General features: G+C 48.0%; 1 protein-coding gene across 3 annotated transcripts; it reads right to left on the bottom strand.

Annotated features, from left to right (window-relative positions):
• Nucleotides 1-105: 105 nt before the first annotated feature.
• On the bottom strand, nucleotides 106-25,215 carry Nmnat1 (nicotinamide nucleotide adenylyltransferase 1). Of its 3 annotated transcripts, none has more exons than XM_057784134.1 (5): nucleotides 9,015-9,144; nucleotides 7,008-7,032; nucleotides 6,570-6,753; nucleotides 2,600-2,742; nucleotides 106-2,205 (listed from the first exon to the last, which is right to left on the bottom strand). In XM_057784134.1, the coding sequence occupies exons 1-5, from the start codon at nucleotides 9,021-9,023 to the stop codon at nucleotides 1,790-1,792; spliced, it is 777 nt and encodes a 258-aa protein (XP_057640117.1). In that variant the 5' UTR covers nucleotides 9,024-9,144; the 3' UTR covers nucleotides 106-1,789. The 3 variants fall into 3 exon arrangements, with proteins under 3 accessions (XP_057640117.1, XP_057640116.1, XP_057640118.1); XM_057784133.1 differs by lacking the exon at nucleotides 7,008-7,032 and adding an exon at nucleotides 24,938-25,138 and having other exon boundaries at nucleotides 107-2,205; nucleotides 9,015-9,185; XM_057784135.1 differs by lacking the exon at nucleotides 7,008-7,032 and adding an exon at nucleotides 25,150-25,215 and having other exon boundaries at nucleotides 108-2,205; nucleotides 9,015-9,185.
• Between the last annotated feature and the right edge of the window lie 15 nt (nucleotides 25,216-25,230).

Genomic DNA, 25,230 nt, shown 5'->3' with positions numbered 1-25,230 from the left:
CTAGCTCTTGTAGACCAGGCTGGCCTCGAACTCACAGAGATCCGCCTGCCTCTGCCTCCCGAGTGCTGGGATTAAAGGCGTGCACCACCACCGCCCGGCCTGGTGGTGATGCTTTTAATCCCAGCACTTGGGAGGTAGAGGCAGGAGGGTCTCTGAGAGTCACCAAGGCCAGCCTGGTCTACAGAGTTCCGGGACAGTCAGGGCTACACAGAGAAATCTTGTCTTAGGGGAGAAAAAGAAAGAAACCCACAGAGAACGGCTGGTTAAAGTATGAATGCTCTTCACCTTCATTTATTTGTTGTTTTTTGGGACAGGATTTCTCTACGGAGCCTCCCAAGTGCTGGGATTAAAGGTGTGCATCACCACTGCCCATCTTTGAGATTTTCTTAAAGGCACTGAGACATTATCTTTGAAGTTGTCCCCAGAGTTAAAAAGAATGGTGAAGAGTCAGCAACAAAGCTTTGCTAAGACGACATTTGAAGCAGAGCCTGTCCCCACCCCTGCCTCCAAAGCGGGGTTTCAAGCAGCTACACCCGGGCAAAGCTTCACCAGCTTGGTTTTATTTCTGTCGTGCAGGTCAGCTACCATTTAGGAATGGGTTCTCTATTGCTACTGTGTGGGTCCTGGGGCTTGAACTCAGGTTGAAAGACTTGGCAGCAGGTACCTTTGTCCACTGCGCCATCTCGCCCGTGGAGCAAGGAAAACTGTGGTATAGTCTGACTTCTTCAGGATGTACTCACAACCTTCATTTTGCAGAGCTGGAGGACCACTGGTCACTGGTCATTTTACAGGATCACTTATTTCTTATTTTATTTATATAGAGACAGAATCTCCAGCATCCCTTGATGGTCTCAAACTTGCAGGCCGTCCAGGATGACGCTGAACATTTGCTCCTTCTGCTTGTCCTCAGGCACCTGAATCACAGGTGTGCACTGCCATGCCCAGCTATGTGGTATTTAACCCAGGGCCTCAGACCTGCTGGGCAAGTGCTCTAGCAACTGAGCTACAGCCCCAGCTAAGGTGATGTTTTAAAGAATCCCTTCCTTTGTCTATCCTGGATAAAGATGGCTGGCACCAAGCACAAACAGCATGTCAGGTCTCTTCCTAGCTAAAGCTAGGATTTTGTTTTGTTTCTTAGGAAGGGTCTATGTCGTCTAGAGTCATCTTAAACTCCTGGGTTCAAAGTGATCTTGTATGTCAGCCCCTAGCACACAGCCGGGGTCTCAGGTGTGCATCACTGACCTGGCTGAAGTGACTTTTCTTCCTTCTGTGTGTGGGTGTTCTCGTGCACGTATGTCTGCAGCACGCGTGTGCCTGGAGCCCACGGGGCAGAGAGGACATCGGATCTCTTGAATCTGGAGTTACAGCCAGTTGGGAGCTGCCGTGTGGGTGCTGGGAACCGAATCTAGGTCCCCTGGAACAGCATCGCATGCTCGTAAACTCTGGACCATCTCTCCAGACCCTAAAGGGAGGCTTGTGAATGGATTTGCTTTCACATCTTCTCCTCTTGCGTGGTAGAGCCATGGTGTCTGTTCTTAGAAAACTTATTTAGAGTAAACATGACTGAGATTTCATTTCAGTGAATCAGCTGTTATTTTAAAGAGGAATTATTCTTTTTCTAGCGATCTTATCTAAAACACTGATCTCAGCAACTGATCTGAATTTCCTGTTAGTTTTTAATCAAACCCTTTAAACTCAGTTTATGAAACAGGATGGCAATTCCTTCCCTGAGTTACTAATACTGGGTTGTTTTGAATCTCCACAAGAGCATCTAACGTCAAGCATAGCTTCATGCTGTGGAACTGTTGTGCTTAGCCTCAGCAATGTTCCTCTGCAGAGGAGCCAGAATGACCCCGACATTCCTGTCCTCACTCTCGGAGCTGTACAGGTCATGCTTTTCTATGTACTCTTGGACAAGGTCTGGCACCAAGTACCGGATGCTCTGGCCCCTTCTGAGAGCTCTCCGGATCTTAGTGGATGAGATGTCATTGGTGATCCATTCATCCACCAGGTGGATGTTGCTCCGGTATCTCCACAGCACATCGGACTCATAGATGAATTTCTGAGCATCACTGCCGGCCCGCGTGATACATATGAGCCCATAGTTGGCTACAATTTGCGTGATGTCCTCGATCTTCCACAAGTTGGGCACACTAAAGGATTCCAGTAAATCTGCCCCACACAGCAATTTCACCCTGGGTACACCTTGAAGAGAAAACCAAACAGAGCTTCAGGGTTTCTTGTCTCTCTCTCTCTCTTTTCCCCAAGACATAGTTTCTCTGTGTAACAGTCCTGGCTGTCCTGGAACTCACTCTGTAGACCAGACTGGCCTCCAACCCAGAGATCTACGTGCCTCTGCTCCTGAGTGCTGGGGTTAAAGGCAGTGCCACCACCTGACAGGTTTGTTTTCTTAATAAACACCCATACTGAAGTGCTCGTGCCTGTGCGTGTGAGAAGCAGATCTGCTGCCTTCTACCCCAGAACCACTCCATCCTTCCCGACCATCAGAATCCAGCAGCAATGGAGTAAAATAAAACTACCCAGGGGTCTCTACTGTGGAGTCTGAGCAACCGCTGGATCCTGATAAGACACCACGAACCTGTTGGTTTAGACTCTTGAGGCTTCTTTGGACTAGAATCCTGTTTTTGTTCAGCCCACTTCCTCTTCCGCCCAGGCCTGTCCAGCAAAGGTGAACTTTGTGGGTGATCACAGCTGCCAGTTGCCAGTTTCTCCTGATGGTGTCTACAAGATGACAAAACAAAAGAATGTTCTTTGGGGGCTGGAGAGATGACTCAGTGGTTAAGAGGACTGGCTGCTCTTCCAGAGGACCCAGGTTCAATTCCCAGCACCCACATAGTGGCTCACAACTGTCCAGTTCCAAGGGATCTTACACCCTCATACAAATATACACATACACAAAACACCAATGTACATTAAATAAAGATAAAATTTTTAAAAAGAACATTCCTTGAAGTCAGCGTGCTCTCTGAAGCACTCTTGTGTGAGCGCTGCGACAGGGGAGTTAGTGGTTATTCCTCTTCACAACCATCTGACCCCATCTCCTCAACTCCTCATGTAGTGATGGAGAGGAAGATGAAGACTGAACAGATGCAGGTCTGCTGGGCGGTGGTGGCGCACGCCTTTAATCCCAGCACCCGGGAGACAGAAACAGGCGGATTTTTGTGAGTTCGAGGCCAGCCTGGGCTACAGAGCAAGTTCCAGGACAGGCTCCAAAGCTACACAGAGAAACCCTGTCTCAAAAAACCAAAACCCCAAAAACAGCAGCAACAACAACAACAACAACAAAAGAGTTTCAGGTCCATCTCTCCAGCCCAGAGATGGCTCAGTGGTTAAGAGCACTAGCTATTCTTCCAGAGGACATGGGTTCAAATCCCAGCATCCATATAGCAGCTCACAACTGTCTATAGTTTCAATTTCGGGGTATCTGACACCCTCACACAGACATGAAGGCAAGTAAAACACCAACGCATATAAAATAAAAATAAATCATTTAAAAAAAAAAGAGCTGCAGGCCTGCTTGGAGCAGAGTTCCTGACACTCACCAACTGAATGAGAACAGGCGCTACCGTCAGCCCCACTGAGAGAGGAGCTGTTACACTGCCCAGTCTTTTAGCTTATGCTCAGCAGAACTGGGATTTGAGTGCAGTGCTCTGGACTAGCGCCTGAACCTTTGCCCACTAAAGAGCACGGCCCGATCTTGTAGTGAAGAACAGGGCAAGCACAGGGACTGGGAGGGGCAAGTGCCTGAGGCCGGCAAAGGAAGCAGCACTGCAGGAGCCGAGGCTGGCAGCAGGGGCTCTCTGCCTTCCATCAGTGCGAAGCTGCCCCCACAGTATGGACCACACCTCTAGAGCCAACAGTGGGCAACCCTCCACGCCCTTAGCCCGCCCCAGACTAACAGTCACACTGAACACGTAGAGACACCAGTTACCACGGGGCCAGAGAGGGATGAGCGGGGCTGGAACAAGAGCACGGTCCCCAAGGAGAGGTTTTCCATTAGCAGGGAGACCGCTTTCCTGTCAATGCCGAGAAGGGAGCCCCGACACATCCAGGTAGCTTTCACCTTCTGGTTCAATGTCCCACCCTACCCTAACACCAGCCCATGCTCCTCATGGAACTTCCTGTGTGGCTGGGCTTCTGTGGATGAGACCGATGCCACGGTCACACCGCAGCATCCTCCAGGACCCACAGCAGGTCCTGCTCTGACGGTGCAGGGCCACTCTGCAGCCCCCAGTCTCTAACATGTGGATCTCAACTAGCAAGGACACTGCATCCAAAGTGCCCAGAAGGGTTTCTGTGGCCTTCTCTGACCTTACTCAGCCAGTCTGGAGGAATGAGAATCCTAAGAACAGGCATTAGACAAAGGTTTTCCAGAAAGCCCCTTAACTCTCTCTCAAGACTATAAAGAGACATCACTTCCTTCACTGGGATGGTTTCAAAGGTCTGAGCACGGAGGTCTGGAGAGCCTCCTGTGTGCGCCAGGAAGCACCACACAAGATTGGGCTGGATCCTGGGCAAGCAATGCCTAACACTCCTCCTTATTAAAAATGATAAGCCAGGCCGTGGTGGCACACACTTTTAATCCCTACACTCAGGAGGCAGAGGCAGGCGGATCTCTGTGAGTTTGAGGTCAGCCTGGTCTACAGAGTGAGTTACAGGACAAGAGCTGTTAATATAGAGAAACTCTATATTTGGTCAAAAAAACCAAAACAAACAAAAAGCAAGCAAACACAAAAACAGAGAGAAAGAGAGAGAGAGAGAGAGAGCTGCTGTGAGAGGGATGTGGGCAGAGGAGCATCTTCAGAACATCCAGCACACTTCCCTGAGCAAATCCTGAGAACAAAGCAAAGCTCAGACATTTCTAAGTTTGGGGCTGGCTGGCAGGAAGTTTCACTGATCTGGTCTAATTTAACATGGTGACGAAGAGCACGAAGAGCCAGGATCCTAAGTGGAGAACTGTCAAGCCACAATTCAGATGGCTTCTGAATGAACCCTGTCCCAGAGACAGCTGCAGGGAGGGAGTCTTGACTTCATGTCTTCGGGCTGTGAACCCTGGCCTTTTTAAATAATTGCTGTCTTGGAGGGGTAGGCCACGCTCCAACCTCCCCTTTAAGCCATCTCCTTCCCTCTTCCACAGCTAAGAAGACAGATGACCACAATATCCTGAGGAATTCTGTCTTTCTCCCTTCAGGCAGGAAGGCCAGGCTGGCTTCCTTTACTCTCTGACAGAGATATCTCTGAGGAACAAACATGTCAATATCTCATCCATGCTGAAAGACACACAGGTGTGCCTGTGTTCTGCTGCTGTGCTTTACAGCCTGGGGTAACTTGCTGTAAGAAGGAGCAGCCTTGGTGCGGTGAAAAATAATGGCCCCCCACAGGCTCGTACATCTAAATGCTTAGTCACTAGGGCCTGGCACTATTTGAAAGAATTGGAAAGGTTAGAAGGTGGGGTTTTGTTGGAAGTATAAATATGTCACTGTGGTGATGGGGGATGGCCTTTTGTATATGTGCCCCCCCCCCCCCGAGACAGGGTTTCTCTGAAGCTTTGGAGCCTGTCCTGGAACTAGCTCTGTAGACCATACTGGCCTCAAACTCCCAGAGATCTGCCTGCCTCTGCCTCCTGAGTGCTGGGATTAAAGGCGTGTGCCACCACCACCTAGCTTCATGTGCTGCTTTTATTGGTTAATGAATAAAGCTGTTTCAGCCTATGGCAGGGCAGAATATAGCCACGAGGGAAAAGATATATTTAGAGAGAGTAGGCAGTCAGAGAGACTTCATGTAGCTGCTGAAGGAGACAGACTCCTGGAACTTAACCCGGTAGCCACACACAGAATAATAGACATGGGTTAATTTAACATATAAGAGTTAACGTGGGGGCTGGAGAGATGGCTCAGCGGTTAAGAGCATTGCCTGCTCTTCCAAAGGTTCTGAGTTCAATTCCCAGCAACCACATGGTGGCTCACAGCCATCTGTAATGAGGTCTGGTGCCCTCTTCTGACCTGCAGGCATACACACAGACAGAATATTTTATACATAATAAATAAATATTTAAAAAAAAGAGTTAGCATGGAATATGTCTAAGCTATTGGCCAAATGGTGTTGTAATTAATATATATCTGTGTGATTATTCAGGGCTGGGTGGCCAGAAAAAGAACGAGCAGTCTCCTCTGCCTACACTGTGGGTGGACTTTGAGGTTTCAAAAGCCTATATGCCAAGGCCTGACTCTCTCTTGGCGTACTGATTAGAATGTAGCTCTCAGCTACACTCAGGCACACGTCAGGCACAACGTGCGCCGCTGTGCTCCCTGCCAGGATGATAATGGACCAAACCTCTGAAACTGTAAGCCAGCCCCCAATTAAACGCTTCCTCTTACAAGCACAGCCTTGGTCATGGTGTCTCTTCACAGCAACAAAACACTAAGACGCTTGGTGACACCTCACAGACCTGACAACCAGAAGTAGGCAGAACTGCAAACACGGCAACAGGAGCGTCCAGTCCCGTCTCCCTTCCCGAGAACCAATGACGTGGACTGTAGCGGGGTTACCTGAGCACCTTCACAGTCTCCACCCACTCCTTCTGAAGACTTTCCCACGTGTCCACTTCCACCCAGTGGGAATTCTTGGTGGCAAGTTCTGCCATGATAACTCGGTGGTGGGCAGGGATGAGGCCTTTCTTCCTGTACGCGTCGCCAACAGGTGAGATTATACCTTTGATAACTCTGTATTTTCCTGGATAAAGAGTTGGCTTGATATTAGGGATAACAAATCAGATTTAATGGACAGGAAGTATGACTGATATTATTTTATAGTTATAATCCCCCCCTTTTTTTTAAACAAAGAGTCAAATTAGTAGCCAACTGAAACTGTGGTAAGACTCTGGCAAGATGGCTCAATGGGTCAAGGGGTATGCTGTCAAGACTGATCATCTGAGTTCAATCCCCGGACACTATGGTGAGAGGAGAGAACAGACATCTCCAACCGACCTGTGGAGCACGTCTCACACAGCACCTGCACATGCAAAGAAACATTCTTAAATTAGAAAAGAAACTGTAATAACATATGACAAAAGTTATCATTTACAGTATTTTAAGTGTACAATTCTGTAGTGTTGAACACATACATGCACACTGTACACAACCTCCACCTTCTCCAACTAAAGCCCCACACCCCTTACACACGCACTCTGGGTTTGCTGACATGACTTATATTTAGAGTTCTTGTTGGTCAGAATTCCAAGCAGAATTATTGAATTCCCTTGTTAAGAGCCTGACTCAATTTGCCTGTTCACCTAGACCAGAGGCGGGGTCTGTCTCTTCTCATCTAGGTGCTTGACCACATCTAGCCAAGAACTTTCCAGACAGTGTCTACCCAGCTCTGCCCCTTCTTTTTTTTTTTTTTTTTTGGTTTTTCGAGACAGGGTTTCTCTGTAGCTACGGAGCCTGGCCTGGAACTAGCTCTTGTAGACCAGGCTGGCCTCGAACTCACAAAGATCCGCCTGTCTCTGCCTCCCGAGTGTTGGGATTAAAGGCGTGCGCCACCACCGCCCGGCAGCTCTGCCCCTTCTTATGCTAGTCATGCCCCCCCACCCTTCAAGGTCTCACTGTGCAGTCATGGCTGTCCGGGAACTTGCTATATATATAGACCAGGCTGGTCTGGAACTCACAGAGATCCACCTGCCTCAGACTTGCAAGTGCTGAGAGCTCCACCATGCCCAGCCCAGCCTTATTCACATACATACTTTATAACATGTACTTTTCCTGCTGAGTCACCTCTGCTGGCCCTGTGAGGACCTGACTTTGCAAACTCCATTTTAAAGAAGGGGCTTCATCTTAAGCCATATAATGAGCTGGGGGGAGAGCAGATCTCAGCTCCAGAAATGTGCTGTGATAGCAGAAATCTGAACAGATACTCTAAAAAATGGCCAATTAAGAAGATAGGGAGCAGGGCCATAAAATTTAACGAGGTCCAGATGTTCTTGGGAGGCATCCTATCTTTGAACATACCTTGTCAGTAATTTATGGCTCTTTGTTAGGTTTTCATGCCCCAAAACTGACCAATGGGTTCTTACCCTTACCCTATGTATTCCTCACCCAATCCCAAGATGATAGAACTGAACTCCCTGGATTGTGGTGTTTTCCCTTCCCCGGGTTCGGGGCTGCACTTCCCTCACCCACTGTGTTGATGTGGTGGAGGTGGAGTCCAAACTTGAGATGAAATAATATTAAAAACCCTCATGTAATTTGCATTGGAAATCTGGCTCTGTATATGCATTTGGGAAGCAGAAACTTGTGCATAACAGTCCCATTGACTTTTTTTTGGCTAATCCTCTATGCCAGGAAACAGAGGAACACACTTGTGTCTAGGGTCAGGTATCACACTGAAATAGTTAAATGCATTGCTACCTTTTTTTTTTCTTTTGGAGACAGTTTCTCTGTGTAGCCTTGGCTGAAACTTGGTCTGTAGACCAGATTGGCTGCAAACTCACAGAGATCCACCTGCCTCTGCCTCCCGAGTTCTGGGGTTAAAGGCGTGCACCACTACCGCCCTACTTCATCTATAGTCTTTTTTATTTTTATTTTTTTTAAATATATTTATTTATTACATATACAGTATTCTGCTTGCATGTATACTTGCAGGCCAGAAGAGGGCACCAGATCTCATTACAGATGGTTGTGAGCCACCATGTGGTTGCTGGGAATTGAACTCAGGACCTCTGGAACAGCAGCCAGTGCTCTTAACCTCTGAGCCATCTCTCCAGCCCCCTCTTTTTTATTTTTAAATTCATTTTTTCACATTTTATTTTATTTTAAAGACTTATTTATTTATTATGTATACAGTGTTCTACCTGCATGTATGTCTGCAGGCCAGAAGAGGGCCTCAGATCTCACTACAGATGGTTGTGAGCCACCATGTGGTTGCTGGGAACTGAACTGAGGACCTCTGGAAGCCCTCTGAGCCATCGCTCCAGCCCATCTCTAGTTGTAAGCTACCTGTTGCATTCATGTAGTCCTTGCCCAGCTCAAACAGCCTGAGGTGCATGTTGGTGATGGGATTGAAAGAGCCACAGGCCAGAAGAACCACATCGGTCTTCTCGGACGTGTCCATGGCAACAAGTTGTAGCTGCCGATCTAAATGGAGACCTCTGACACCATTGCTGTCGTCTACAAAGGAGAAAGGAAACAAGCTTGTTTATAGATCTCTTGACATCCGCCATGTTCTCCCTGCAAAAAGGCAAATACTCCACTTCACCGATGGGGATGAACTGCAGAACTGGCTTCACTTTCTGACCTCTGTCTATATAAGCGTGAAGTTCCTACCAAGTGGAATGGGATTAACTCTATTCCTTATGATTCGCTTTGCCCAAAAGAATAGAGCAGAAGAGGGCATGTTAACTGAGCCTAGCGCTGAGGCCATTATATCATAGTAACACATAATAACATGCTAGAGGACAGCATGTCCCTAGTTTCAGAATGTGGGAGAAGGACACAGGAGGAGACAGAGACAAGGTCTCATAGCCCAGGCTGGCTTAAAACTGGCTCTGTAGTGGAGGATAACTTCGAACTCCTGATCCTCTGGCCTTCATATTCCAAGTGCTGGGATCACAAATGTGGCGTCATAACTAAGGGTTAGGTACATTTTAAAGAAGAGATTCTGTAGGCCTAAGAACATAGCACCAGCATCCTGGTTGCATCACATGGTGGAGAAAGAAAAAGTGGACAAGCCCTGTGCAGACAGGGCCGAGCCTATGCTGTGGCCCAACTTTGAAACAAGGTGTGATGAGGGAACTCTGTTAACCAATCACCTTTAAGAAGTGGAGCCTCAGCCGGGCGGTGGTGGCGCACGCCTTTAATCCCAGCACTCGGGAGGCAGAGGCAGGTGGATCTCTGGGAGTTCGAGGCCAGCCTGGTCTACAAGAGCTAGTTCTAGGACAGGCTCCAAAGCCACAGAGAAACCTTGCCTCGAAAAAAACAAACAAACAAACAAACAAAAAGAAGTGGAGCCTCTTAAGACGTGGCTACCTGGAGCCCAGGAAGAAAACTGGGACAGACCAGGTGCACATGCTCTCTCTGGGTAATTCCCGCTGGAAACAGTGGAACTCGGACTTCTCATTCTTGTGGTGTGAGTTTCCCCTTATAACAATTAAAAATATAATTGTTTATCTTTAAGCTGGTCTGGTTATTTCCTGAATTGAGCCAAATTCAACAAAGGTGCACACCTTTAATCCCAGCACTCAGGAGGCAGAGGCAGGTGGATCTCTGAGGTTGAGGCCAGCCTGGCCTACAGAGTGAGTTCTAGGACAGCCACAGCTACACAAAGAGACCCTACCTCAAAAAAGACAAACAAAAGAACAAAACCCTGCTCTCCTGAGAACCAAGTCAGCCTCTTGACCTCCTTATTTTCCACCAGGCACCTGTCCTGAAGGCACCGCCTCAGCACGGCCACACCGGACACCACGACACTGCCTCAGCATGGCCACACCGGACACCAGGTACCACCTCAGCATAGCACCGCCTCAGCACGGCCACACCGGACACCAGGTAACACCTCAGCACAGCACCGCCTCAGCACGGCCACACCGGATACCAGGTACCACCTCAGCACAGCACCGCCTCAGCACGGCCACACCGGATACCAGGTACCACCTCAGCACGGCAACACCTCAGCATGGCCACACCGGACACCAAGCTTTCCGCACATGGGCTTCTGAGGAAACAGTCAGACAACACCTAAAATGTAGCAGAGATGTCCCTGTCTTCCGCGGCTGCCTCTACCATGGAAACCAGGCCATGCTAGGCTGCTATGGGATGACAGCCGTGCCCACCCCCCCAGCCCTGCTGGTAAGACAGCTGACCTCTCAATATGTGACTGCAGCCATCAGAGGCCGGCCAAGCCACAGCCAAGATGACCATTCCCACAGCAAGCCCAGGTGACAACAGAAGCACGTGATCGGCAAACCCACAGGTGGTCCTGAATCACAAGAAATGAATATTTACTGATGGATGACGTCACACAGGCTTTGTAATGGAGACAATCTTTTTAAAGTAATGCACAGGGCTAAGTGACAGAACACTTACCTAACATATAGGAGGTGTCCAATTCCCTGCACAGCAAGCAAACAAACAAGCAAGCAAACAAAAAAGGTAATTTATAGCTGGGAGGTGGAGGCAGGTGGATCTCTGTGAGTTCGAGACCAGCCTGGTCTACAGAGCTAGTTCCAGGACAGGCTCCAAAGCCACAGAGAAACCCTGTCTCGAAAAACCAAAAAAAAAAAAAAAAAAAAAAAGAACAGTTAGGACTGTTACTCAGAGAAACCCTATCTCGAAAAACAAAACAAACAATCAAAACAACAAAAAAGTAATTTATATAGCTCTTGAAGAAACAAGAGAAACAACAACGTAGTCAGTGGGAACACAGATGAGCATGCCTGAGGCCCTCAAACCAAACAGCCCCTGAGCTCCAGCTGCTCGGGTGGGTGTGGTGAGGCAGGGGTCTGAGAGGAGCCTGAACAAGTGACCAAGACCTCACCTCAAAAAAACTTTCCAATCCCTCCCACCCTGTTCAAAAACAAACAAACAAACAAAACAACACTACAACTCGGGCTGGGAGACGGCTCAGTAAGTAAAGTGCTTGTCAATCATGCAAACATGAGGACCTGAATTTGATCTCTAGAATCACATAAAAAAGACAGGCACAGACAGGAGGGTGTCAAGGGATCTCTGGCTAGCCAGTCTCTCCAAACCAGTAAATTCCAGGTTCACTAAGAGACCCTGACTTAGAAGAAGGTGGAGAGGGATTAAGAAGAAGCTGACACTGACCTCTGACTTCTACATGCATGCATATACACTTTCAGTCGCTCGCTCACATGCAGGTGGGCATTAGGTTGGCAGTGCACACCTATCCCAGCCCTAGGGGAGGAGTCAGAAAGTCTAGTTCAACCAACAGGCTTTAACTTCTGTGTGAGACCCCATTTCAAAAGTTAAGATGGACAGCTATTGAGGATGACATCAGATACCGACCCTGGCTCCCACACGCACACGTACATACATGTGTACCTTCATATATACACATACCAACCAACCAATAAAACCATACTACAAAAGACACAGGAAAACTGTTAAGCGTGGACAGAAAATTCAGAAGAGTCACTGATGGTTAGTATGTTGTTAAATGAGTTAAGGGCTGGGACAGTAGCTCAGCAATCCAGTGATTGCCCCACATGCAGGTGCAGGATACCCTAGGGACAATCCCCAGGAGTGCTTCCCTCCACTTTCCAAAACAAGAAAAAGAATGAGTTAAAACAGTTAGGATAGCTAGGCTGAAGTGGCGCACACCTTTAATCCCACCACTCAGGAGGCAAAGGCAGGCAGATCTCTGTGAGTTTGAGGCCAGCCTGGTCTACAAGAGCTAGTTCCAGGACAGGTTCCAAAGCTACAGAGAAACCCTGTCTTGAAAAACCAAAACAAACAAACAAACAACAGGATTTCAAAGACCCACTTCTCACTCTTCATCACAAAACCAGGGCTCCCAAACCCTGCCCCTTCTGTGTTAGCTCTATCCATTTCCTATACGAAGTACCTGTTGGAGAGCTGGAAGAAAAAGAAGGATCAGAAGCTCAAAGCCAACCTAGAAGATCCTGTCTCAAAAATAGGCAGCATCTCCATAGAACCGTGGCCTAGGGAACTGGGGTGTCTGCCAGCCCAGGGGACGTTCAAGTCAGACATTATGCCCCAAGGGTGGAAGAGTGGAAGGAAGGTAAGGCTAAGAGCACAGTGTGGGAGAGTCAAGGAGCCAGCTGGGGTCCTGAAACAGAGACGGAACAAAACGCTCCCAGCCCCACTCTACTTTGGGGATGAGCTCAGGTTTCCTTCCCCTTGGGGAATGAGGAGGCTGGTGGAAGCTGATCTCTCAAGCATACAGGAGGAAGTCTTTGTCCTTTGTCACACTGGTGACCTGTCTCAGATGTCCATCCTGGCCTCACGAATTCAGTCATCTCAGCGAGTCTCTCGACCCTCCAAGCCACAGAGAGCTCCATCCCAACATGGAGGTGACGGATGGGTGTGGAATCTCAGACAGAACTGTTTTGAACGACACTGGACCAGGGTCGCCATGATTCACTTTTGTTTGGTGCACACAGCCTACCACCTGCACTGCTGGCTGCCGAGGTCCCATCGGTTCAGGCTGTAAGTGTTCCTCCCCAGCACACTGCGTCAAAAGGCTCATTGCTTCCTGGGGTCGTCTTCAAGTTTAACTAAAATTTACTTGTAATTCACCCATCTTTTGAGTTTTAAAGACACCGTGGTGGAAACGTTAATGTAACACCTTGGAAAACATTAACTCACAACTACAGCTGTTTCAAAGAGCACCGTGATTGGGCTGGGCTCTCCTACTCCCACTTCCGGATGCTCAGTCTGAAGCCAATTTGGCCCCCTGTTAAAGGACCTGCCCAGCCACACCACCCTCTAACAGGACGTTATTTCTTTCAAACCAGTAACCTGAAGCATGATCCCATGTCTGTTCTGACGCTGCTGCTGCAGCTGTTTTAAATAGTGTAGATTTTGAAGGTATCTACTGAGCACCTTCACCTGAAGGTGCAATAATTGTTTTCTATGAACATCCGAAAGTCATTCGGCCCTACAGCTACAGTGGAAATGGCTATGGGGGAGGGGTCAGACTACTATGTAAAAACCAGCGTTTGCAGCAGCTAGCCCTGATTCCCATCTGGTCTACAGGTTGTGGCAGGGAAGCTACCTGGGTCTGTCAGTCACACTGTGGCTGACACCAGCAGGGGGCAAGGCTGTCCGAGTCTTGGTGACATGTTCCTCTCTAGTCCCAGTACTTGGCAAGCTGAAGCAGAAGACTGCTTTAGCCTATGAGCTCAAGGCAAACATGGGGACATAGTAAGACTCAGTCTTTAAAAAAGTGATACACACTCATGTGTACATGCTCATGTGGTGGTGCTTGTCTTTAATCCCAGCACTCGGAAGGCAGAAGCAGGCGGGCCTCTGTGAGTTCAAGGCCAGCCTGGTCTATATAGGGAGTTTCTGGCCAGTCAAGGATATGTAATGAGCCCTATTTGTAAAAAAAGAAAATAGAAAAAGAAAAGGGCAAGGGGGAGTGGCATAGTCCTTACCTTACAGAACTTTGTGAATATTGAATAAGATAGCACATATAAGATATTCAATATATTTATCCAATTCAAATAATAACTTTTTAGTTTTGCTTTTCTATTTATGCTTACTTTGAATGAATACTTCTTACTACTTGTATGTTGCTTCCTGATATTAACTACGGTAACGGAATCAAGGTCCCCCAGATTTCCCAGCGAGCTCACTAATGGCAGCTAGGAATTTTTGCTTAGGTATTAACAGGTACGTTTCACTGGAGACTGCAGTGCATGGCAATTCACTCTTGCCTGGTTTAAAACCCTCCCTGTGGTTTAATTAGCATGAAACAACTTGAATTTGGTTCCTTGAAGTCATAAAGGTGTACTTGCTGTCCCTTTGCCGTGCAGCCAGGTGGTGGTGTTCCTGTTTGGGATCAGCACCCTGACGCTCCAGTTCTATGTGCTGCTAAGGTGAGTCAGCCCAGGCAGGCCTTACCTGCGGGGTAGTGCCCGCTGCTAAGGTGAGTCTCAGCCCAGGCAGGCCTTACTTGTGGGGTGGTGAGGGTGTTCCTTGGGATTCCTGTCACACGCCTGAGTGCTGCCTGTCCCATTGTCTCTGCTCCTGTTATTGGTGGCAGTCAAGTCCACCTCTCTGCATTCTTGAAATCTCAGTAGGGTGAAGGTTGCAGAGATTTGGACAGATCAAGTTTAACTTTAACACATATTGACTTCCTGTATAAGAGACTGTGAGGGCACCAATGTCTCTATTCATGGATTCCCCAGAGGCCGGTCCCAAGGGCCTAAGCGTTAGCTAATGAATACAGGGCCAAGGGGAAAGCAGGCACACTCAATCAATCAACTGGATTCTGAGCTGATGTGTGATACAATTCAGTGCTAGAGCTTAGTCATGGAGGCCAGAGACCATCCACTAACCATGATGGACGCCAGAAACCGTCCACTAACCACGGTGGAGGCCAGAGACCGTCCACTAACCACGGTGGAGGCCAGAGACCGTCCACTAACCCTGGTGGAGGCCAGAGACCGTCCACTAACCACGGTGGAGGCCAGAGACCGTCCACTAACCCTGGTGGAGGCCAGAGACTGTCCACTAATCACAGTGGAGGCCAGAGACTGTCCACTAGCCACGGTGGAGGCCAGAGATTATCCACTAACCACGGTGGAGGCCAGAGACTGTCCACTAATCACAGTGGAGGCCAGAGACCATCTACTAACAATGGTAGTGGGTAGACACCGTCCACTAACAATGGTAGTGGATAGAGAGCGTCCACTAACATTGGTAGTGGGTAGACACCGTCCACTAACAACTGTCACTGAGGAAACAAAGCAAACACAATCTATTTGCTTAAAGAGTCACAATCTTAAAAATGTGAAAATTGTTCAAAATTCTGAAAACTGAGAATTCACTGGCCTGGTGGGGATGCAAAGGTGCGAGCTGGTGGAATTACTCAACACAAGTCTACCACGGGAGGTTTGAACAAAACACAGCACAGATCTTTACTCCCAAAGGCCAGAATTTCTACAAAGCGCTTTTTCCCAAACCATCAAATAAGGATTAGCAAACCTCAGCATTATTTCCCAGCTTTGACGAATGATACTCATTATCAAGCCAAGATGAAGCCACTGTCAGCGTAGTTAGGGCAGGGAGGGAGCTCCTGATGTGCCTCAGACACGGAGGGCTCTGTAACGAGTGGTGGGCGAAGGGTAGCAGCCTGTGAATTGCTTTGTAGGCCCAGATCCTCCCGGCACTGCAGTCAGCCTCTCCTGGCCAACCTGGTTGGCAGCATCGTCTTCACCTTCTTCACTCTGGGTAAGTGTGCAGCTGCCTGTGGGTGCTCAGCAGGTGTCTATATCTGGTACCCACTGTGGGGACAGAAGCAGCCAAGAGGTTTCTGCTCTGGGGATGTTCACAGGCTGGCACCTAAGAAAATGACACTGGAAACTCCGGTGGTTGGCTGGGTTGTAGATCAATGGCAGAATGTTCGCCTGCTATGTGTGATGCCCTGGGTTTGATTGGCACCATCACTAAAAATGAAACAAAACCCTGAATGAAGAGACTCTTAAATCCCTTGGCTAGCAGCCCTTATAGTTATCCTACAATCAGAATGTGAAACTGAAGCCGAATCTAGTATTTCACTGGACTCACATTTTTCTCCTTTCTTCACCCTCCTCATTTTTGGGGGTGGGGTGTGGGGTGTCAGTTTCTTGAGATGGATGGTCTTGAATTCACTGCATATTCCAACTAGCCTCAAACTCATGGTAATCTTCCTGCCCCTCGGCCTTCAATGCTGGGATTACACGCCTGTGCCACCGTACCTGACCTGCAACAGCCTATACAATTATAATAAAGTTATGGATTTAGCTATTTATTCAGTAATAGTGTTGGGGCAGCACACTGGCTCAGCAGGTAAAGGCTGCTTGCTGGGCAGGCCTGGCAACTGGAGTTCTATTCCGGGATCCCAAGTAAAAAGAAGGAGACAACAGACTTCACAATGCTGTCTCCTGATCTCCTGCCACATACAGCCAGTGAGTGGTCCTTGTGCCCACACACAGATCTCCATTTTGATTCATCTCTCTCTTCATAATAAATATAAAAATAAGTCATGTTGAACAAGAGATGTTGTTTCTGAGGGTGGGCACAGGGTGCACACCTGTGATCCCAGCACTGAGAGAGTGTGTTACAAGATACAAAAACAAAACAAGGAAGAAGCGCATGTCTCTGAGCACACCATCCCGTCCTTCCAGGCCTCATCATACTGCTTACGCAGATGGAGCCAGCCCCGCAGGCTCTGAGGACAGCATTCTCAGTGTTTGCTGTTGGGTCCTTTGGTGAAGGAGTGTGCACCGTGCTATTAACAGTCTTGGCATCAGATTGTGTATGCTTTTTTCTTTTTTAACATTAATTTATCTGTGTGTGTGATTGCATGCATGCCACAATATTTGAAGGGGCCTGAGAACAATTACAGGAGCCAGGTCTCTTCTTCCATCTTTCCCATGGGCTCTAGGGATATTTGGGCTGTCAGGCTCAGCAGCACTCACTCACCCAGGGAACCATCTCTCTGGTCTGGTCCTGGCTTGTTGTTTTGTTTTTTAAGGTTTTTTTAAGTCAAGGTTTCTCTGTGTAGTCCTGGTTGTTCAGGCAGATCTCTGCTTCACAAGTCCTGGGATTAAAGACGTGCACCACTATCGTCTGGCTTTAAGAATTTTAAGAGGCTCATCATACTCTGAAAGCTTGGTTACAAACAATCATGACTTTTCAATATTTACTATTTATTTACGCAGAAAATAGAAATATGCATGCATGGAATTCCTCATCTATGCACAACGCAGCTACTTTAGGAAAGACAAAAACATCCTAGAGACTGGAGGGAGAGCTCAGCTGGTGAAGCACTGGCCTCACACACAAGGCCTGGATTTGATCCTCAGAAGACAGATGGAAATGCTGGGTGTGCTGGTGCATGTTGTAATTCCAGTGTTGGAGAGGTGAAGACAGGCGGATCCCAGGGGGTCAAGGGTTGCTAGCCTAGACTAACGGCACGAGTTAAACAGCATTCCTGAGGATGATACCTGAAGCTATCCTCCTGCTTCTACATGCAGGTTTACACTTGCACAAACATTACACCCTCACACACACATGAATATGCACACACATGCACAAGAAAGAAGAAACTATTTTTTAAAAGAGTATGGGTTGTAGCTCATTGGTGGAGAACATGCGCAGCATGGGTGAGACCCGGGGTTATGCCAGCATGATCCTAAAAACATCCCCAAATAACATTTTGGTTGTTTTTGGTGGTGATGGTGGTCTTGTTGTTGTTTTGTTTGTTGTTGTTTGTTTTTTGAAACAGAGTCTCTCTTTGTAGCCTTGGCTGGACTAGAACTCAGAGATCTACCTACCTTTACCTCCAGAGTGCTGGGATCAAAGGTTTGCATCACCACACTTGGCCGAGAATTTTTTTATTGTGATTTCTACTTTAGTAGAATTTTATCTTTTAAAAAATTTAAAACTATATCACTATTGTGTGTGTTCGTGATGTGTACTTGGAAACTTAAGCCATGGCAAGCAAGTGGAGGTCAAAGCTGACTCTGAGGAGTAGATGTTCCTCTTCCACCATGCAGTATTGAACTCAGGTCATCCGGCTTGGCAGCAATCGCCTTTACCCACTCACTGTCTTAGTTGGGGTTTCTATGGCTGGGAAAGACACCATGACCATGGCAACTTTTATAAAGAAAACATTCAATTGGGGTGGCTCACAGTTTTAGAGGTCCAGTCCACTATAATCATGGTGGGGAGCATGGCAGTGTAGGCAGACATGGTGCTGGAGTAGCAGCTGATATCCTACATTTCACAGGTAACAGGAAGTCAACTGAGACACTGGGTGGTGTCCTGAGCATAGGAAACCTCAAAGCTCACCTCCTCAGTGACACACTTCCTCCAACAAGGCCATGCCCACTCCAACAAAGACACACCTCCTAATAGGACCACTCCCTGTGAGATTATGGGGACCAATTACATTCAAAGTACCATACCCATTAAGCCCTCCTGCTGGCCCTAAAAACCCTTTTGGTAACTACTGACAATAAATGTGACAAGACTCCTGCAGAGCACGTGCCTGTGACTGCAGGACTTGGGAGGCAGAGCAGCAGGACAGCAGACTCTGGGTAGACCGCCTACACAGATACACTAAACCAAAACCCAAAGAAAGCCGGGCGGTGGAGTCACACGCCTTTCATCCCAGTACTCGGGAGGCAGAGAAAGGCGGATCTCTGTGAGTTTTTGTGTAGCCTGGTCTACAGAGTGAGTTTCAGGACAGTCAGAGCTACATAGTGAGATCCTGTCTTGAAAATACAAACAACAAAAAGTCAAACAAAACCCAAACCAGTCACCACTGGCTAAACAATAATGGTGTTTCTGATGGTACTTTTTACATTTCATACAGGAGAAAACCAGCCCTGAACTGTACTACCTGTCTGTGCTGTTGTCAGTGGGCAGCCTGGTATCCACAGGTAAGTCAAACTTCCCAAGACCCCATCCGGGTTAGACACTTGCAGACCCTCAAGAGAAGACCACTTAACTAGGATCATTACACGGTAAGGAGCCCTGGCTCCTTTGACTGCAGACCCTCAGAGACCACAGAGCCACACAGGAATGGGGGGCTTGGGATGGGATACAAAGCATCTTGGGGATGTAGCTCAGTGGGGAGAGTGCTGGCCTAGCACAGCACAGGTCCCGGGCTCAGTCACTATGCCCAGGTGGTGGCACATAGGCTGGTAACCCACACTCCAGAGGTGCAGCAGGGGCATCAGTAGTTCAACCAGTTCCTGGCCCACCTAAGGCATATGATACCCTGTACTCAGGAAGCAGAGGTAGGTGGGTCTCTGTGAGTCTGAGGCTAGCCTGGTCTACATAGTGTTATAAGTTCCAGGAACTCCATAACAGAGAAACCCTGTCTAAGGTAGAGCTTTTCACAGCAGCAATCACTAGCTGTGCAGGATTGGGCCTCTCAACATTCCATCATTGTGGACGGAAGAGGGGCCCACAAGGCTCCACCCTCCCCAAAGAGCTATAGGCAGTTAACGGTTTCTGGTGGAGAGAAAGTCAGAATTCTCATTGGTGTACCCACTGGTAAGTTTCTCTTGCATTCTCCCCCCCACCCCCGTCCCTCCCTCCCTCCTGCCTCCCTCCCCCCTCCTTTCTCACACACCTTAATTAAAGCCTCTGGGCCACAGAGAACAAAAGGAGAGTGAGGGAGACTTGCTGGGGAGGAGGGTTTTGACGGAAGGGGAGGAGACAAGAGGATACTGTTGGGCATATGACCAACAAGCATTTTATATATGTGGCCCCATGTGTATGAACTTTTGAAGAGATCTTTCCAACATAATATTTTTATTGAATATTTGTGAATTTAACATAATGTACCCCATCACACTCACTTCCCAGTCCTCCCAGGTCTGCTCCTCCATCCTTATGACCCCCCTCAAAAAACAAAAAACAAAAAAACCGAAAAAATACCAAGTCTAATTTGCATTTCCCTTATACTCCCTGGGCATGGCCAAAATCCCGGCGCCAAAATCCCTGCAGCCAGCCCCTTAAAGAGATCCGAGTCCTTCTCCACCCCTACCCTGCCAGAAGCTAGCAGGTGTGGGAGCTACACTTCAGCACCCTCATACAACTTTGAAGAGTTCTCTATGGCTTCCTGTCTAGACTTCTTTTTCAGGGGTGGGGGTGAGATGGGAAGGTGGGAGGAGAGGGCTGTCAACGAAGCCCTCTGTGTCTCTTCTCAACTCTAAGTCTGCAATCAGTGCTATCAGTGCAAAAGAAGCTTCCTTGAGAAGGTATGGTTTTTTTTTAACGTCAAGTTCTGCTCCACCTTGACTAGACCCTGTGCTTTGTCCTGCAGTGCTTTTCTCTGGCATGGGGCTCATCTGGCTGTCTAAAGTGACCTGTCCAAAGCCAGACGCAAAGTCAACCATCTAAAGCCGGCCTGAGGGTCCTGCTGGTCTCCTGCCTCAGTTACATGCCTGGGTCAACTGAGCTGTCTCAGCAGCACTGCCAATGCTGTCACCATCTCACAAGACTATCTTAGCTGCCACTCTACATGAAATGTCGGCTGCAAATCATGGCCACAATAGAAGCATGCCAAGACCAGCCATTGTGGAAGAAAGTTGCTTTTAAACATGAATGAGCGCTGAGGAAGTGGGAAATGAATTGGTCAAGTGACATCATAGGATTGCCATCACCAACAAATATACCCAAAGGAGATTGTGGCACTGGCTTCTGAGAAACCCGTTTCCTGTCATGCAAGTTAGGCTCTGAGCGGATGATGGCCACAGAAAGTAGCAGGGACATAAGAAGGGAAGTCACTTATCTCAGAAACGCAGAGCGAAGCTTCACAAGGACACAGTGACTCGGACCATTCATTTCAACAGCATCAATTTATTGACTCTTTACGTTGTGGGAACTTTTGGGTAAAGAGACTGTGGATTACAACAATCTTTCACATCATTACAGCCAATTATTGTGTAGCCATGTCTGAGTTTCATTCCTATGCTGTTACAAACATTCTAACCAAAGCAGCTCGGGGAGGAAGTTTATTGCCTCCTATTTCCAGGTCAGTACATCATTGAAGGAAGTTGGGTCACGAACTCAAGTAGGAGCCTGAAGCAGAAATTATTGAGGAATGCTGCTTGCTTGGCTCAATCATGGCTTAGGCCAAGCAGGCTTTCCTGTACACACAGGACCACCTGGCAGGGAATGGTGCTGCTTAGGGGACTGTGTCCTCCTCTATCTACAGGACAGTCCCCCACAGACAAACCCACAGGCCAATCCAGTCCAGGCAATTCTTCAATCAAGTTGCTCCTTTCAGATGGCTCTAGGCTGTGGCAGTTAACAGTTACAGGTGATCATGAACCTTTACCCCTTTTCTACTTGATATGCAAACACACATTAAACCATGACCTTTGGCCCCAAAGTCTCAAGTTAATATTACAATACAACCATCAGCCAACTTTCACAATTCTCTGTCTTTAAAATCTTCAATACTTTTAAAATTCTAAGTCTCTTTAAAAGTTCAAGTCTTTTTTTGTTTTCTGAGACAGAGTTTTAGTGTATAGCCCTGGCTGTCCTCGAACTCACTCTGTAGAACAGGCTGGCCTCGAACTCACAGAGATCCACCTGCCTCTGCCTCTGCCTCCCCAGTTTTGGGACTAGTCATGTGCTACCACTGCCTGGCTGAACCCTATAGCTTTTTATGTCTTAAAAGGAAACAGGACCTCAGAGAGACCCTCAGACATTGCCACCTTCAGCTGCTAGCTCGAGTATAGTCTTGGATCCCTCTGGACTACAACTCCATGTACTTTACCTGAGCAAACACTTTGTCCCATTGAAGCACAAATTTCACATCAATGGCATTGATCTCTTATTAACTGTGGCTGTTTGCCCCAGCTGACCAGCAACCACAGATTCTTAATAGAAAGCATCACACAGAGAGCCAGGCATGGTGGTGCACACCTTTAATCCCAGTACTCAGAAGGCAGAAGAAGGCAAGCATCTCCTATGCACTCATGGAACCTGACAACACAATGAGGTGGGACTATCCCCAAACCCACCATCTCTACAAATGGAGACGCTGGGGCTTAGAGAGGTTGATTAATCTGCCCAGGACCTGACCACTGGAGAAACACGGCTAATTCTAAAAATAGAAGCTCTTACCCATGACTGCAAGACTTACAATGGTACAAGCTATCTGTTAGCGGACACAGAAAAGAGGCCCGGGACTAGAGATCTACAGTGCTCAACCCCCAGCACTGCATAAATAGGACGGGTAGTGACTTTAGGAGGTGGAAGCAGGAGAATCAGGAGTTCAATGTCATTACATCTCTAGCTCAAGGCCAAGCGGGGCTGCATGAAAACTCTGCCTCAGATATTAATGAAATAATTAAGCTCAACACAAGCATTAGGTGTAGAACATTAGGCTTGGGTTCAATCCCCAACATCACATAAATAAATAATAATGGTGGGCCAAGTGTCCAGAAAACCTTTGGATTGTGGTCCTTCCCACCACTCAGGTTCCATCTGCCCCAGCATGTCCCTACTTGGTTCTCTCAGCTCTCACACTAAGTCCAGGCTGAAGTCCCCTAAACTCCTGCCAAGCCCATGTTTATTTAGCTTCTCTATTAGGATTCCCACTGCAGAAGTGGCTTTCTTTAGTTCTGTCTTCCACAGTGACTTTCCCAACACGTCATTCCTCCTTCCTGATTTCCTCTCAGTCTCCTGCCTCAAGATCATAAACCCAACACAAGACCCCAAAGGCACGGAAGAAAACTTGGCATAGAACTGTCCTGTCAGACTGTCACTGACCAAGAAGAAGCAACACATAGAAGGCAGGACCTTCCCTGCACACCCAAGACTGCACACACTCAAGCCAGCCACAGTGCCTGAAAGGATTATCATCTAAGGAAGTAGCCGGGCGGTTGGTGGCGCACACCTTTAATCCCAGCACTGGGAGGCAGAGGCAGGAGGATCTCTGTGAATTTGAGACCAGCCTGGTCTACAAGAGCTAGTTCCAGGACAGGCTCCAAAGCTACAGAGAAACCCTGTCTCAAAAAACCAAAAAACCTCTCTCTTCCATCTCCTGGTAGAACTGTCTGGAATAGGCTTTTTTCCTTATCCTGTTTTCTTACAAGGGCAAAACTCCCAGATGCATAGTGGTGACCTCAAGCCGAACAGGCCACTTTCCTGTGTTTACATTAAAAAAATTTCTGAGAATTGTCATTCATATTACTAGAAAATTTTTAAAAATCCAAACCACTTGAGTAACGTTCAAAAGGACTGATTCTCTCCACCCATCACTCCATAGTTCTGGGAACAATACCCAGGATGAAGCATATGGTGACATACCTCCATTCCTGAGCTAGTCAAATGGCACACCCCCCTCTCGCCAGGGCCTCACCATGCAGCCCTGAACGTCCTAGAATTCACTCTGTAGACCAGGGTGGCCTTGAACTCAGAGATCTGCTTGCCTCTGTCTTCTGACTGCTGGGATTAAAGGCATATACCACAATGCCTGACTTTGAATGTGTCTCTTTTCTTCTTTCTTTTCTTTTTTTAATGATAAGGTCTCATATAGCCTGGGCTAGCCCAGAATTCCTGGTCATCTGGCCTGAGCATCCCAAACACTGAATTTAGAGGTGTGGACTATTGCACTCAATTTTAATTGCTGCTGTTTGGCTGAATTTTGTTTAAGACAAAATTTCAGCTGGCAGTGGTGCCTTTAATCCCAGCATTTGGGAGGCAAAGATAGGCAGAGTTCTAAGAATTTGAAGCCAGCCTAGTCTACAAAGTTAGTTCCGGGACAGCCAGGGCTGCCACACGGAGAAACCCTGTCATCCTCTGCATCCCCACCCCCCAAAAGACACATTCTAGGCTGTTCTAGAATTCACTTTGGTGCCTCCAGCCTCTACCCCAGAGTATAGGACCACTCCCAGTTTGCCTGGTGCTGACGACCAAACCCAGGGCATTATGCGGCCGAGTTACAACTGAGTTTTCTCTCCAGCACCACGAATCTCACTGTTGCCCTCTTCCTCTTCTCTCTCCTCTCCCAATGTGAGCTTCTGGCTGAAAAGTTCCCACAACTCAGGCTTCAAGTCTAGTACCACCAGAATGAAGTTTCCTTACACTCTCGGTGCATTTCGCCTAAGAAGCTGACACACATTCTCATATGGAAAATCAAAGACAGCTGCATCAACACAACAGGCACACGCTTGACTCGGAAGCATTTTTGCAAAGCAGGCTGAATAGCTGTCTAGAAAGGCCGTTTCCACATTGCAACAAACAGCAATGACAAACAGCCGAGGCAAAGGGGCTGCAATACACCCCGGAGAGCGCTATGATAATTCAAGTCTGAAGTTCGAACTGACGGAATGAAATACAAATTTTAATACTGTCTTTGAACGAAGTTTACCACAAAACCCAATGCCCTGTAGATCACTATAGTACCTATTCAGGAAGATGGAATCACTCCAAAGCTTTTGCACTCAGTTCCCGAGTAACGTTTAAAGTCCATCCAGCAGATATTTTCCTAGTTCTCAAAGGCTTTGACAAACGGCTGTCAGTAAAGTGGATCTGATCTTTCCCATATTTGGAAAGAATTTAGGAGGGAACGGGGAGTACCTCACAACGCCCGTTTCCCCCCACTGCCTCTCACCCACGTCCCTCTAAGCGCACGGGCGCCTGCTCTCAAGACACCTCTAGAGAGGAAACTCCCAGGACATCCCAAAGTGTGAACTGACCTGCACCAAGGTCACAGGACATTTTACCAACTTTTTGGTTCCGAGGGGGAATGAACGGACAAGAGTTGACTCTGAAGACCTGGCTCCAGGGACCGTTACAAAGGACTTTAAAGGCCCAGCCACTGCGCTTTCCCCTTTGCTTGGCACAATAAGGGGTGCTAGGCTAACGTTCCCAAAGGCGGGTATCCTAGGACCGCGTGCGGGGTGCTTACCAGGCCCCGCAGGCCAAACCGCCCCAGTCCTCCAGCAGACAACCTCGGCCCGGAAGCTAGCGAAGGGAACACCGCGCCGCT

This window comes from Chionomys nivalis, chromosome 11 (genome assembly GCF_950005125.1).
Source record: "Chionomys nivalis chromosome 11, mChiNiv1.1, whole genome shotgun sequence".
NCBI lineage: Eukaryota > Metazoa > Chordata > Mammalia > Rodentia > Cricetidae > Chionomys > Chionomys nivalis.
The sequence above is the reverse complement of the archived record's forward strand: the minus strand, read 5'-3'. Positions and strand labels throughout refer to the sequence as shown.

What these genes read in the sequence shown, in the direction of transcription:
- Nmnat1 (XM_057784133.1), bottom strand. Translation starts at nt 24,959, where the DNA reads ATGTCCTGTGACCTTGGTGCAG. An exon ending in GTCCTGTGACCTTGGTGCAG is followed by an intron (nt 9,186 to 24,937) that starts GTCAGTTCACAC and finishes TCTCCTTTGTAG; the next exon opens with ACGACAGCAATGGTGTCAGA. An exon ending in TCAAGAGTCTAAACCAACAG is followed by an intron (nt 2,206 to 2,599) that starts GTTCGTGGTGTC and finishes TTTCTCTTCAAG; the next exon opens with GTGTACCCAGGGTGAAATTG.